The sequence below is a fragment of the Paramisgurnus dabryanus genome, chromosome 1, assembly GCF_030506205.2.
Source record: "Paramisgurnus dabryanus chromosome 1, PD_genome_1.1, whole genome shotgun sequence".
Taxonomy (NCBI): domain Eukaryota; kingdom Metazoa; phylum Chordata; class Actinopteri; order Cypriniformes; family Cobitidae; genus Paramisgurnus; species Paramisgurnus dabryanus.
In genome coordinates, this window is record NC_133337.1 from 50,241,034 (window position 1) to 50,255,522 (window position 14,489).

Below are 14,489 nucleotides of genomic sequence, written 5' to 3' on the forward strand. Positions count from 1 at the left end.
TTTAGATTTATTTCAGACGGAATTTTTTGGATTCATTTTTTGCAAAATTATGGTCAGTATCGCTTTGTGGCAGCGCAGCATGAGAATTTTAAATTCATGTAGTATTGTAATTTAAATAAACACCTGGGGACCCCACTAATTTATATTTTTGTGCTTTATGGGGGGTCCCTCAATGCTTATAGGAGGTCCGGAACCCCCCTCCCCTTAATTCGAACACTGGTTGGGATGCATTTGTTAAAAATTTGCAAATAAAATATTTCAAATCAATATTTAATATCCCTTACCTTACTTATGAAGTAAATACGCCCCTTTAGTGTAATACAAGACTAATCACACTGTGTGATAACAACCGTCTGCCTATATATTATCCATTACTATGTTTATCATTAATTTTGGTAATACTTTGAAACATCACTCCTAGTAGCACACATATGTTGTAGACAAACAATATGGGACCATATGGGACTACTTGACTATTGACAAGCCAAAGCAGGGACACAAAAAAATCAATTAACAAGGCATTGAGCAGGATTCAAGACAGTCTCAAAGGATAGGAATGGTCCATAGTGAAACATCATCCTACAGTATGTGTTAGTTTACATTGTAATCAGCTTATGGTTCCTACACAAACTTGACCTTCATGCTCTCTTTATTTAACTTCATCTTTCCATACAGTCGATCTATTTTCCTCTTCTAATCTAAATAACATGCTTTCTCTTCATTGCTAAAGCTTATTACTGTCAGATCAGGTGGCACAACTCTTGCGCTTCAGTGACAGAATGATCATTCTTCTTCTCTCATGGCCGCTTCTTTATTGATTCATGGAAAGGACCTATTTTAATCTAAGTACTTCCTGGTACTGTAAATGTATTCCAGTGGTTATTCGGTCTGAATGTCTCACCGTTCGTGGTTTAGATTTATGGGACAATAAACATGTTTCTGGAAAGGGTTTCACTAGAGCATTAAATGACAAAAATAAATTGGTAAATAAATAATTTAAAAAAAAAAAAAATAAAGACCCACATCACAAGGTTTATCAAGGCTAAGATAAGACAGGCTTGGCTAAGGCCATGAAGTAAATAAATGAATGAATGCTCTTCTTCCTCCTGTCTTTACTTACAACACTGTTGTATTTCAAATAGATGCATACATGCAATACCTTCTATGTGTAAAACCTCATAAGCTTTATAACCTTCACTAATTGGCCTGCCTACAGGCAACAGCTGTACAATTCAATTATATTCAATACAGTTCTGCCCTACCAAGGTGGATATGTTTTCTCCCTCTCTTTTTCTTATTATCCCACGGCTCAAGGGGATCTGTAACTAAAACCCAAAACAGACAAAAGCGGTGTAGAGCTTGCGGCCGTGGTATCACATACAGTAATAGGACAGAAAGTGCCTGTATAGCATAATGCATATAGAGGAATCCTGAACAAAAAGTCTGTAACCCAGCTTTATAAGAAGATGAAGTAAACACGTAAAAGATTTGATCTGTTTTGGCTCGTATTACCTCAGTGATACATCTTTGTGGAGAAAGCTAAGTTTGTTAAAATTTTTAACGCTATTACAGTTGGTTAGTTAACTGTTTAGCTCAGCAAATATTAGATACTTAATGCGGCCATTTGTATCGATCTCGGTCATGTTCTAGACAGGAAATGTAACCTGAACATATTTACTGAAACACTGATGTTTGTGTGCATGGCTGAATGGCTGCAATTACATGAGATGGCACCTCTGTCAGGACTCAAGGGTGCAAAAAAAATGTAAAAAAAAAATGTTTTAACTACATTTCTGTCTCTTCACTTAGGCTTTTATTTACCTTGAGGATAATGTATCATGTTAAGTAATTTAATTTATGCACATGGCTGACACTTTTATCAATAGCTATTTACAGTCCATTGAAGCTATACATTTTACCAGTACATGTGTCACGAACTGCATTTTTAGTTTATAATGTTTTTTGAGGTTCACTTATATTAACAAGATTTTTGCATAAAAATCCATTGTGGTAAGTATCTATTCAAGACTTGAAAGTAAACACCCACTGCTGGCCAACAGTTTTGAAAAAGAAAAAAAAAACACTGCTGCGATGTGTTTACCCGATGTGTCTTGAACCTACAGTGCCTTTCTAACATGATCTAAAAATCATCTACAGTAAGCTTTCCTTATGTTAGAAAGGCAGTGCAAAGATCCCTTGTAATCATTGGGGTAGGGATGTGCATGTATGTCATCTTTTCATTTCGATTAATCCATAGGTTTGAAAAACGCGTACTCGATTAACTGGGGAATAAAAGGGGCGGTTAGGGTTAAATAAAGGAGTGCAAAATGTTTGTAAGCCAATGTTGATATTTAAAATCACCTAAACAAACACGCCCCTACCCCAATAGAATCTGGACCTTCTTTTGATAGACCCACCCCACACATACACAACCCCGGCAAGGATGTTGGTTAGTAAACACGCCCCTACTGCTGATTGGCTACAAGTGTGTTTTGGTAGTCGGCCCGACTCCCTTTTCCAAAGCGTTTTTCAAACATTGTGCACTCCACCTTTAACCTCACGTTGTTGATGTGCCCATAACTGCGCGCTTTTAAACACGTCAAGTCAAAGCACAAGCTTCATAACATTAAGCAGCTTTCAGTCTTTTGCTATCGTTTTGGCGATTAGTTGTGTCGTGTCGTCCTCTCACATGTTCTCAGTCAAGATGCAATGCTCGTATGGGTCTCTGGTATCTCTTGACATTTGATGTTTAAATTAGAGCCCGACCGATATATCGGCAGGCCGATATTAGGCATTTTCCAAACTATCGGTATCGGCATTCATAATGGCCGATAAATTAATATACAGTATATAAAAAAATGGACGAAACAGCCTTCTTTAGATTTTCTAACTGTTGGTGTTTTTGACAGAGCGCTTTGAACCAGTAGCTGCAGGTGGGGTCCAGATTTAGGCGTCTAGCCACTGCCTGAGTCAAGTGATCAGCAATTTATATTTTGCTGTTGTTGTTATTTATCAGAACGTAACAGAATTTGTCTCCAGTCCTATTCAAGGTTATATTTATGAACCAAGTCTTTTAAAACTGGTAATTTTGATTTGGTTGTTGTTGTTTTTGTGTTTTTGTTCAAAGGCCTTTACGTTTCATATCTTAAGTTTGTATTTTATACATTTTATTTATCAGAACTTTAATATATTTTGATGTTCCTCTGTTCTGTTGTGACTAAAATGCATTATCATATTATTTTAGTTCAAACTCATAAATAACTACAAATAACTAATTTAAGGGAAATCTGTTAATGTTTTGTTGCGCATTTCTGAAAAAAAAAAAAATATATATATATATATATATATATATATATCGGAATATTGGATTTTAAAACCAACAAACATTTGTATCGGTATCGGCCTTCAAAATCCTTTATCGGTCGGGCTCTAGTTTAAATATGAGCTGATATGAGGGAACTTGTGACGGCTCTGTACATTTTGCACCTGACTGACTGTGTTTTCGTCTTACCGAAGTGAATCCAAAAATTACTGCGTCCTTTTAAAACCATAGTGCCTCAGTGATCTGATGTGTGTTCGGCTTCACAGCGTTGCGCGGATCAGTAGGGTTGCCCCAGGATGACTGTGCATACTTAGGAAGCTTTTGAATCATGCATGGTACTGATGTCATACGCCTTCTGTGCAGCTCCCGTCAACGTCAAACACGCACCCAGTCTTTACTACCACAGGCAGTTGTAACCCTAACCAGATATCCAAATGCCGCCATAACCACAAAATAAATATCATCATTTTCATGTTTGATCGTCGATGCCACGTTCGAGTTCTCGAGCAATCCATTACTATAGTTTTGTTGCTTAAGTAATTTTTTGGGTTTGGGTTTCTTGCCCTACATAAAGTGCAAATCAGTGGTGAAGTAAAAGAGGCAATGATGTAGAATTGCTTGTTGATCTTTGCAGAACACACTATGACATCATACTGAGACATGATCTGACATTAAGCATTTTGGCAGCTTGGTTTTAATAAAAGCGGTTTTGGGTTTTGAGTTCTAAAGCTTACAGAATGTAATCATAGTACAATGACTTTTATATGTCAAAATTAAAAACTTAATTTGTCAATTCATGGCCCGTTTAAAGGGCAAACTACTTAATGTTTCTCTAATTTAGTGTCTATGTCAAATCTAGAGTCATTTCTCTTTGTGACGTAACTGTGACTGGAATCAAGTGTGACTTCATTTCCACACTTTTCTGTTAAACAATGAATGTGGTACCAGTTGTGCTTGTAGCTTTTCAGCTTGATACAAAGGGCTCCCTACAGATTTATAAGGCCTGTAAAATGCTCACTTTGCTGGACCTCTGATGAGCTCAAGAATGGGAATGTCTGTCCATCTGGACCATGTGTAGAGATCTGGCACTGTGGATCTGAATCTCTCAACCGAATCAGTTTTTATTGAAGCTGCACTGACAGAGGCCATAAACATCCTGCTCACTTCTGTATAGCCCAGCTGTGAATTATTACTCAAGTTGCTGGGATATGGCAGAACCGCGCTGCACCTTTTCCCATGCACTATTGTTTTCATGAAATTGCTCTAAACACACAAAAAATAAAATGCAAGGGTGTTCCACTAGGGTCCAATTATGAAAATATTTAAAATGAATGCAAAGTCTTTCTTTCTCTCTCAACACCTGCAGTCCCCTGGCACAGTCAAATGCTTTTGATGTTTTTTTATTAGAATATTATGATAAATCAACCATGTTTTTGGTGTATTGATTACCAGTAAATCGTGTTTTTTTGTTTTAACTGTAGTAAAACCCAAGTTAAGGAATGCACTAATGATGACTGAATAGACAGTTGCAAAAATACACCGGTTGTTAAAATGGACCAATGTATGCCTTTTGTACAGCCTTTACCCGTATTGATTATTGTTTCATTAAGGAGCAAAGCTCCCAGTCTCAGAAGCGATGTCTCTTGTACAGCTTTATTGATTTGAAGTAAAAAGAGAGAGAATGTTAGGATAGAGGGTCTCTCGTCCCATGTCCTTGGATTTAACACTACTATATGTATGTATTTATATTTCATTTAAATAAATATATTGCAGACAAAAACCATGATACAACACCATCTATCACCACTCTATCACTACCATTAAGCATAAATCAAACTGAGACAGCGGCTATTTTATCCAAACCTGACTCATGTACAGGGAGGAATAGCGCCATCTACAGAGTTTAACTATAGCATCTCCATCAAGCATCACTTGTTCTGCTACAGTGGTTTTCTATAGGAATGCATCAGGAATTGACTCATGCATCATTTGCAAAGGAATCAAATAAGCATATTCTTCCCAGACCTAAAGCACTATAGGACATTTTAGTAAATACGGCATAGGTTTTACATTTTGCATTTTATGTTTACATTCATGCATTTTATCCAAAGTGACTTATAGTGCTTCAATTTATCTATTTTATTTATAAGTTTGTGAGTTATGTGACCTTTGTATTACTAATGCAATGCTTTATGCTTTCAGAAGTAAAGATACAAAAGGGTACCTCTTAAAACATTCCTAATCTGTATTTAGGTACACATATGTATATCATTACTACCAACATGCACTCTACTATAATTTACAGGAATTGCATATGCTACTTATAGCAGCTAACAAAAAGTTTTTAGAAACATGGCTAAACAAAGCAATATGACTATGTACGTTCAGTATAGGGTCATACGAAAAGTCATACATTACATAAGGTCATGAGGACCATGCTCCTGTTAGTATATGGCATATATTTTAAATACAGACTAAATAAACATGGCTAAATATTTCGTATGTGCCTTTAGGTGTGAGGTGGGTTAATATAACATTGGACTTACCTGATAATATAGGAGCTAGGCGAAAAATATCAGACAGACGGCTGTTTACTGACTCATATGGTGAGTCCTCCAGCAAATCATTGGCTGAAAAATGAACATCCAAAAACGAGCAGTAAGATAATATAGACAGTAAAATTATTACAACCAGCATGTTAATACCATATGTTCACTACAAATACCATGGTTACTATACTCAAACAAATTTGGTAAATTTGTGGTTACTAAAAAACATTGAAACTATATGGCTACAGTAGTAAAATTAAATATGGATGGCATTAGGAATAAGTAAGTGGGTTTGATCATGATACAGACTCAGGGTTCAATGAGAAGTCTCAAGATGCACGTGCAGGTACCTTGTAAACTCTGGTATATACTCCAAAAGATGCGCAGACAGTTTTTCTCTTTCTTCATTCCTCTCCTGCACTTACAGTCATAAAGTGGGCTCTGTTTCATGGACTCGATGGCGTTTCGGCACTCGTCCTGTGCCTCGGGTTCCGCCAGTAGGCTAAAGTTACCCGTACTCCCGGCCACACACTGTCTCATGGTTCGGTATTTAGTGCTGCAGCCGTACCTACCCAAACACTGTTCATGAGCTTTAACACAGTCCAACCGAACCGAACGAGACTTTGCAATCACATCTGCATGTGACAAGTGCATTAAATCTGTGGAGGATAAGGTAAAGAGATTAATAAAACAGATTTGAAAAACAAAAATGTTCATGGCTTTTTTATGTTTATAACGGACAATTCAGGTAATTGCGACTACCCAAGTACTTAGACGGAACAGTTCAAGCAAATAGGGGGCTATTTGAAAATCAACCATGGTTTGACTATAGTTTGTTTGATTTTATTTGAAGTAAAAATAAAAAGCAAAATAGTATGGTAACTTCACTTTTAGGCTACTATAATAAAACCATGATCCATGGTTAATTTTCCTATGTATAACAAATGTAATTCGTGCATGTCTTAGTTGAGGATCAAAACTAATAATAATAATAATATCAAAATCATAATATTCATAATATTGATAATTAAAAATACAATAAATATTGAATGTTCATATCTAAAACTGCCCTCAACAATTGGTTGAACACAAACCTTATAACACAATGACGCAGAACTTACCAAGGACAGGCAACATTATCCAAAAAGTTGCGAATATCATCGTCGCTTTATTAATATCCATTTACAGAGCACATAAATTGGTTAAAAACGATGTATAACAATTCCCCCAGTAAATCCATTGCGCGCCGGCTGCGCTCTAGTGAGAAACAAGACGACACGAGACATCATACACATCCGAGCACACTCGCATACTCCAACAAACGCTCACCGCTCTTCTGACGACACACCCCCACGAGAAATTAAAAACGCCACTGAGAGAAAATTATTAAAACAAAAACTCTAATAACACCGCAAATATATATAAAAAAATTGTTATCTTCTTTATCATGTCTTTAACACTGGTTCAAAATACCTGGACGTTTCCTAAACAAATAAAATAAGCACTGCAGAAAATTGTTTAAAGTTATTATCAGTCCACACACAGTTAATGTCAGACATGAGTGCTGTTGCGAGCTCGTTTGACTGACAGTATGCGACTCCGGACTCCTGAGGTCGAGGTACGCGCACTTTGTTCGAGACACTGCGCATGTGCTCGTATTTCTAGAAGGTCGGTGGCTCGGACGGACAGTGAATATTCGCTGATGAAGCACCATTAAGCACTTTACTTAATAGTTTCGGTGCTTAATAAGAGTTGTCCAACGAGAGTACGAGCAGAAATAGGATCCACTTTGCCAATAAATCTGAATCACCAATTTTGAATCACACTATTCTGAGCCTATAGAGTTATGTGATGTCACTCTTCAGCGCTTCTGTTTTTAATTAAATACAGCTACTGTACGTCTTTATAATATATTTTGAAATAAATGCATATGTGTCCAATTTTGGACACTATATAATCACAATTAATTAGTTAAAAATAGTTGGCAAATTTTGAGGCAACAAGACTTTCCTGCGACACTGCAAACAATTCAGTTTTGAGTTCATCCACACTCCTTAGTAACTTACGCGTCAATCTAGTTCGGGTGAATTTGAGTTTCTGATCTCCATATGAATATGTAGAGTACTGGAGAAGTCTAATGTTACAGCACCTTTAAGTAATTTGGCATTCTTTTTCATCTTTATTCCCTGCATACTAGACTATTACCTACAAGATCACGTATGACGTCACGCAAAAGCACTCTTTAAATAGCACTGAAATGTGAAGAATATAATGCAGAAAGCTACATACTAATGTCTATAATGAAGCTGTCACATTTACCTGTAATCCTGGTCCACCTCAAACGTTCTCTATAGCCAAACAGCTTGATCCTTTCATAAAGTTTTAACTTGAATGGAGGAAACAAGCGCAGGAGCGCCACCTGTTTGTTAAAGACTGCATGACAGTCAGACACTATAAATAATATTTATAAATAATAAATGAATCTTCACTGGTTATCTATTTAATATAAATCCCATGTTAAGGTTTATTATTTGTGTAAAGGCAAGAAATAAACAAATTCCTACATTGATTTACAAGGTTTCTGTGTTACTGCATACATTTTTTTTTTATAATGTATGAATATACAAACGTTTTTAATTTCCTCTAGTCCAGGGGTCTCCAACATTTTTATGAGCAAGGGCTACCACAATGGATAAAACAATCTGGAGGGCTACTTTTTTGATATAATAAACTCAAAACTTTTTACTTGTTGATTTATTTTATTTAACTTGTTGATATGTTATATCGTTGTATAAAATGCTTACATACAAGAAAAAAAATACAAGCTTATATATATATATATATATATATATATATATATATATATATATATATATATATATATATATATATATATATATATATATATATATATATATATATATATATATATATATATATATATATATATATATATATATATATATATATATATATATATATTAACACTATTAATAGAATGTGCTTTGGCGGGCAACTCACAGACTCTGTGCGGGCAACCTGGCACCATGTTGGAGACCACTGCTCTAGTCTATTGTGCCCTGCAAGTGACTTCAAAATATGTTTTATTACACTGCTTGATCCATAAATGCTAATCCGATCATTTGGTTTATGTATATTGTATACTGATCGCTCCTTACTTGTTAACAAGCTCTTCAGTCCACTGGAATCAAGCCAACATCAATTTTCTCTATTACATGAAATTTTTGAATACATGAAAAATGTATTACACAAAACCAATATCATTAGTTAGCAATTGCTTGACATGTGATAAAGCATTCAGCCTAATGAGATTGCATGGCCACACTGAACTTGATTCGAAACTCGATAAGTGATCAATACTTACCTTTAGATTGCCTATGAAAGACTAACCATCTAGGAAATTAGGTCTGTTGCATTTAATGTCAGTTCATCAAAGACGCTCCCGAATGTCGATGGAAAATGCGTACAACAGCATCAGACAGATGAACCTTCATTGATCCAGCCATGCTTTTGAAGACAGTTAACTTCATTTGCAACCTGGTAATAAATTTGTCCAAGGCATGAACCTCAAACAACTCTTATCAATACTCTCACTGATGATTGCTTAATTTGAATAAGTACAATCACATACACTCCAATGTTTTTTAACAAAAAAATAGGGACAAAGCCAACTGTTGTATGCTGGATTGTTTCAACCCATATTTGATCCAATTTTGACATTTTCTACATAAATTGAAACCATCTGCTGCGTTTTTATATTTTCATGGGTTGAAAACAAAGGGTATAGCCAGAAAGTAGGCCTAAGTGTTACATTTCTGCAAAGATAGGCTCTTTAGCATAGCTCAGCAGTGTAAGGTCTCAATGTTAAAGGCACAGTGCACGTGTTTGATGTTGAGCATCTGTATAATTACACAAATAGTGAGCTTGTCTAATAAAACACTGGTGATGGTAGTAATTTAGACCTGGGTGGGTTTGTGTGTCTGCTTTTGTACACACATATATGCGTATTCACATATAAAAGCAGTCTCATCAAACAAAGTGCTATAGCGTATCTCCATTTAGCTATAGTGTTAAAAGGAAAATCAATGAGAGATTTGTGGCAGGAAATGCCATATATTCTCTGAGGTCTGTTAGTCATTCAGATGGCGGTAGAGGTCTTGGTATGTGTCTATAGCTCACAAATCTTAATCCTCATTGGTTTGCGATCGCAAGAAAGCGGAAATTAAAACTCAACCCCCAGAATAATTCCTAGGCAGGGCTCTCATTTGTACCACTTAGAAGCACACACAGTATGGGGGTAAGCAATATTCTGGGTCAATCGATTGAGAGTAATTTGATCCATGTCATCTGTACAGCTAATTGATTGCTTGTTTCTAAAGCTACATCGGTGTGTAAGAATATCCGGCCAGTGTAGATGCCATTACTTAGTTGATCCCCATTATAATCTATTAATTAGCTAAGAAAGGAAATGGCATTAATTTTCGCCTTCAAACGCCAAATGTGCTCCGTATGAACGTTTGTCTTTGAAAAGCTACAGAATGTAATTATGCCACATTTGAGAAACTGTAATTGCAAACTTTGATGGTTGCCTTTAATTCTTTGATCAAAGAAATTCAGCTTGCTTGCTAAAACACGTTTGACTGAAGCGTGTAATGTGGTGGTGGTCTCGTTGAGTTGATTAAAACTCAATGAAAATGACCAAGGATGGAAATATAGTGACTTTAGCCTCTTGAAATATTTTTCGTATTTAGTTTCTGTTCAACTGAAGTCATTTGTCCTTTTAATAACATTCAGCACTCCTTGAAGCGAATTTCATTGAAAAGCATTCCCTCTCAAACTCGCAGCAGAATGAATTACACGACTCATTTAATGAAATTTGTCCAATGGGTTTCTTTCGGTCTACTTGCAGTGCTAAGGGACAACTCCCACCCTCCAAGACTTCTGGTCATGTCTTTGATAATTGCCCTTATTGTCTTGCTTTGTTAGGTTGGATGTCCTGATCTTAGTTGTGTTTGTGTTGTGGCATTAATTTTGGTCCATTTAGTTTAAATAGGCCTAACTGTTAAATGCAGGGCCAGATGAACGTGCTCTGTGTTCAAGAGTATAAAACCTCTTGGTCTTTATCAATAGTTGATTAACTCACTTATCCAAAAATACAAAACAAAAGAAATAAACATGTTTGATTATCGCACTATGGGGTGGTTCATCAGATAGGGTTTAAGCCTAGTTGTGCCAGATTAAAATGCATGTTTGAGGTGTCTTAATTAAAATAGCATGCACTGACATATCTTAAAATATATCTGAGCTTTTGTTTGGACTACAGATGCACACCAGTATTGTTTTTTTGTCAAGGATGTTTGTAAAAACTACTTAAATGTCCTAGGGGCAGTTTCCCGGACAGGTTTTAAATGAATCCAGGACTAGTTCTCCAAAACTGTAAATCAAAGAAATCTTGCCACATCAATCATTGGATCATTTTAATTTCAGAACACATTTCAAAAGAGAAACACAATGCACACAGAAGGAAGACACCTGGTCCCCATTTTTAAAATTTCTTAAAGTTGCAGTGTGTAATTTTTAGAAGAATCTGTTGATAGGAATGCAAAATAATATACAAAACTATATTATCAGGGGTGTATAAAGACCTTTCATAATGAACCGTTATGTGTTTATTACCTTAGAATGAGACATTTTATTTACATACACAGATGGTCCCTTTACATGGAAGTCGCCATTTTGTGCCGCCATGTTTCTACAGAAGCCCTTAACGGACAAACTTTTTTTACTAAGTTGTTTCCGACAATTACATGTTTGTCTGGTGGCGGCTATCGTAGCTTCTTTATGTGTTTCAAAAGCAAGGGGTGAGCAGTGGACTGAGATGTTGGTTGCAGTTCGCAACCTCACCACTAGATGCCGCTAAAATTTACACACTGCACCTTTAACACAAAATCATAACTACAAGCCATGTACATAATCAGTCACATACCTCCATCTTCCGTTATGTAAGTTTATTTATTTTCTTTCACTTTTCTCTTTTGCCTATCTACGCACTATCTATACCCATGCATAACATGGTTTCGTGGGACAAATAATGCAATTTTATAATTATATTATAAATATATGATCTGTATTGTGATATATTGTGTAGATAATTTGCTTTATTAAAAAATAAAGTTGTCCTCCGAAGAGGCGGGGTGGTGGCGGGCCAATAAATAAATTAATTAATTAATCCAGGACTAGGGTTTAGTTATATTAGGAAATTTAAGTTGTTTTACAAACATGCCTTACAAAAACATTACTGGTGTGCATCTTAAGACAAAACCATGGCACTTGATATATTTTAAGATACGTCAGCGCAAAATGTTTTCAAATTAAGGCAGCTCAAACATGCATTTTAGTCTGGGACTAGGTTAGGCCCTGTCTGGGAAACAGCCCCTGTTAGTAGGGCCTAGTCCTGGCTTAATCTAAACCCTGTCCCTGGAAACCGCCCCTATTTCATTGACGTGGTTTAAAACGATTATGTAAGGAGCAGTTTCCCAGATAGGGCTTATCCTAGTCCCAGACTAAAATGCATGTTTGAGGTGCCTTAATTTAAAAACATCTTGCACTGATATATCTTAACATATAAAATATTTTTTTTTTTGTAAGGTTTGTTTGTAAAAACTGCTTAAATGTCCTAACTAAGGCCTAATCCTGGATTTATCTAAACCCTGTCTGGGAAACCGCTCCTGTAAATAAACTTAAAAAACACTATTAGGGAAAAGAATAAAAGACTGATAAAATATGCGTTTTAATATGTATGTAAATATATTTGTACATTTCTGTTAATTTATTAGAAATAAATACTGTTCTAACAGTTTAATTAGGCTTAATTTCAATGTTTGACTGAAAATAGGAGTAGCCTACCCCCTAGTGGTTTAAAATTACAATTTCAATTAAAAACGATATGATGGTTATATTATCTTATAAAATAATAAAAAATATAGTAAAAATATGTTAGACTTCTCACTGTAGAAACAATAGATTACTGACCTGTATAAGTAAAGACAATTTAACTTTCTTCAATCTTTTCATTTATTCTCACTGACAGAGTTCTTCAACCAGTGCGCCAGCAGATGGCAGCGTTGTACAGTTTGTCATATCAAGCTTAACTCTGTCAACATTTGCTGTCTGTGCATCATTTTGACCATGCCCAGATTTATTTCCCAGCCATATTCTTCATATCTGGAGTATACCTTCATGTTGTCAGTACTTACAAGGGTAGCAATTTATAAATTAAAGGGATAGTTCACTCAGAAATGAAAATTCTGTCATCATTTACTCACCCTCAAGTTGTTATAAACCTGAATACATTTCTTAGTTCTTCAGAACACAAAGGAAGCTAGTTTGAGCATGTTTGTTACCAAATTGGACTTCCATAGTATTTTCCTTTCCTACTATGGAAGTCAATGGTGCTTCTGTTTCCTTCTTGATTACCAATATCTTCCTTTGTGTTGAACAAAACAAAGAAATTTATATGGAGTTTGGAACAACTTGAAGGTGATTAAATCATGACAGAATTTCATTTCTAGGTTAACCATCCCTTTAGTATGGGGATTTTTGACCACAGTAAGCCTATATAAGATAAACAAGAATGTAAATATATTAGTGCTGGGGAAAAATTAATCGCGATTAATCTCATACAAAATAAAAGTTTATTTTTGCATAAATTAATCGCGATTAATCGCATACAAAATAAAAGTTTATTTTTGCATTATATATATATATATATATATATATATATATATATATATACATAATAATTACACACAGCACACACTTGTATATTATTCTAAAAATCCCTTTATTTTGTATGCGATTATCGCGATTAATCTTTTCCTAGCACTAAAACATAAACAATCATGTATATTTATTTTCATATGTAGATTATTCAGTTTAGTCCTTGGGGTGTTGTGTCCTTTATTGGGTCTCGGTTGGAAACATAAAATGCAGGTTACTTTCTGTACCCATTTATACGTCTGTTGAGAAAATCTGACATTTCCCAGTAAATGCGACCCGACAGTGCTACTTAAAAAACATTATTTTATAACCTAGTTGTGGAGCGGGCTTAGGTAAAAAGACAGTTCATTGTTGTTTTTGATTGATAACTAAATAAAGAAGCCCCATTCACTAATACTGAAATGACCAGTAGGTGGCGGAATGATACAAATGGTGAAGCAGTTACTGTTATGTTATCAGTTCAATAGACCCCTTCACAGTTCACGTCACAGGCGGTTCCCACTGCGCATGTTGGGGTCAGAAAAGTCATTACAGCAGATTGAGTTGCGTATTATTCGGTAGTGTCAAAAATGCCTACTTACGTCGTGGGCTTTGAAAATCGCACCAGGTCTTCCGTTAAGTTTTCACGATTCATGCAGAATCTCAAAAACAAAAAAATACAACATATGCGGCTGCAAGCAATTAACGTGCAGACTGGGACAATGCAAATATCAAATAGGCTTGTGTTTGTAGTGCCCACTTCATTTGAGGTAAGTCATCATTTTTCAGCCCTGTTAGATTAAATTATAAAGCCTGGATGGTATGAACAGTTTGACCCC

The 14,489-nt window shown here is 35.6% G+C and overlaps 1 protein-coding gene across 1 annotated transcript in view; it reads right to left on the reverse strand.

Annotated features, from left to right (window-relative positions):
• Positions 1-7,493, reverse strand: part of gfra1b (gdnf family receptor alpha 1b) — a 33,608-nt gene extending 26,115 nt beyond the window's left edge. Inside the window, exons 1-3 of the mRNA XM_065262829.2 lie at positions 6,993-7,493; positions 6,222-6,530; positions 5,869-5,952 (exon numbers count right to left, since the gene is read on the reverse strand). Coding sequence (XP_065118901.2) covers positions 5,869-5,952; positions 6,222-6,530; positions 6,993-7,053 — 454 coding nt within the window. The 5' untranslated portion in view covers positions 7,054-7,493. The remainder of the gene's footprint in view (positions 1-5,868; positions 5,953-6,221; positions 6,531-6,992) is intronic.
• Positions 7,494-14,489: the final 6,996 nt, after the last annotated feature.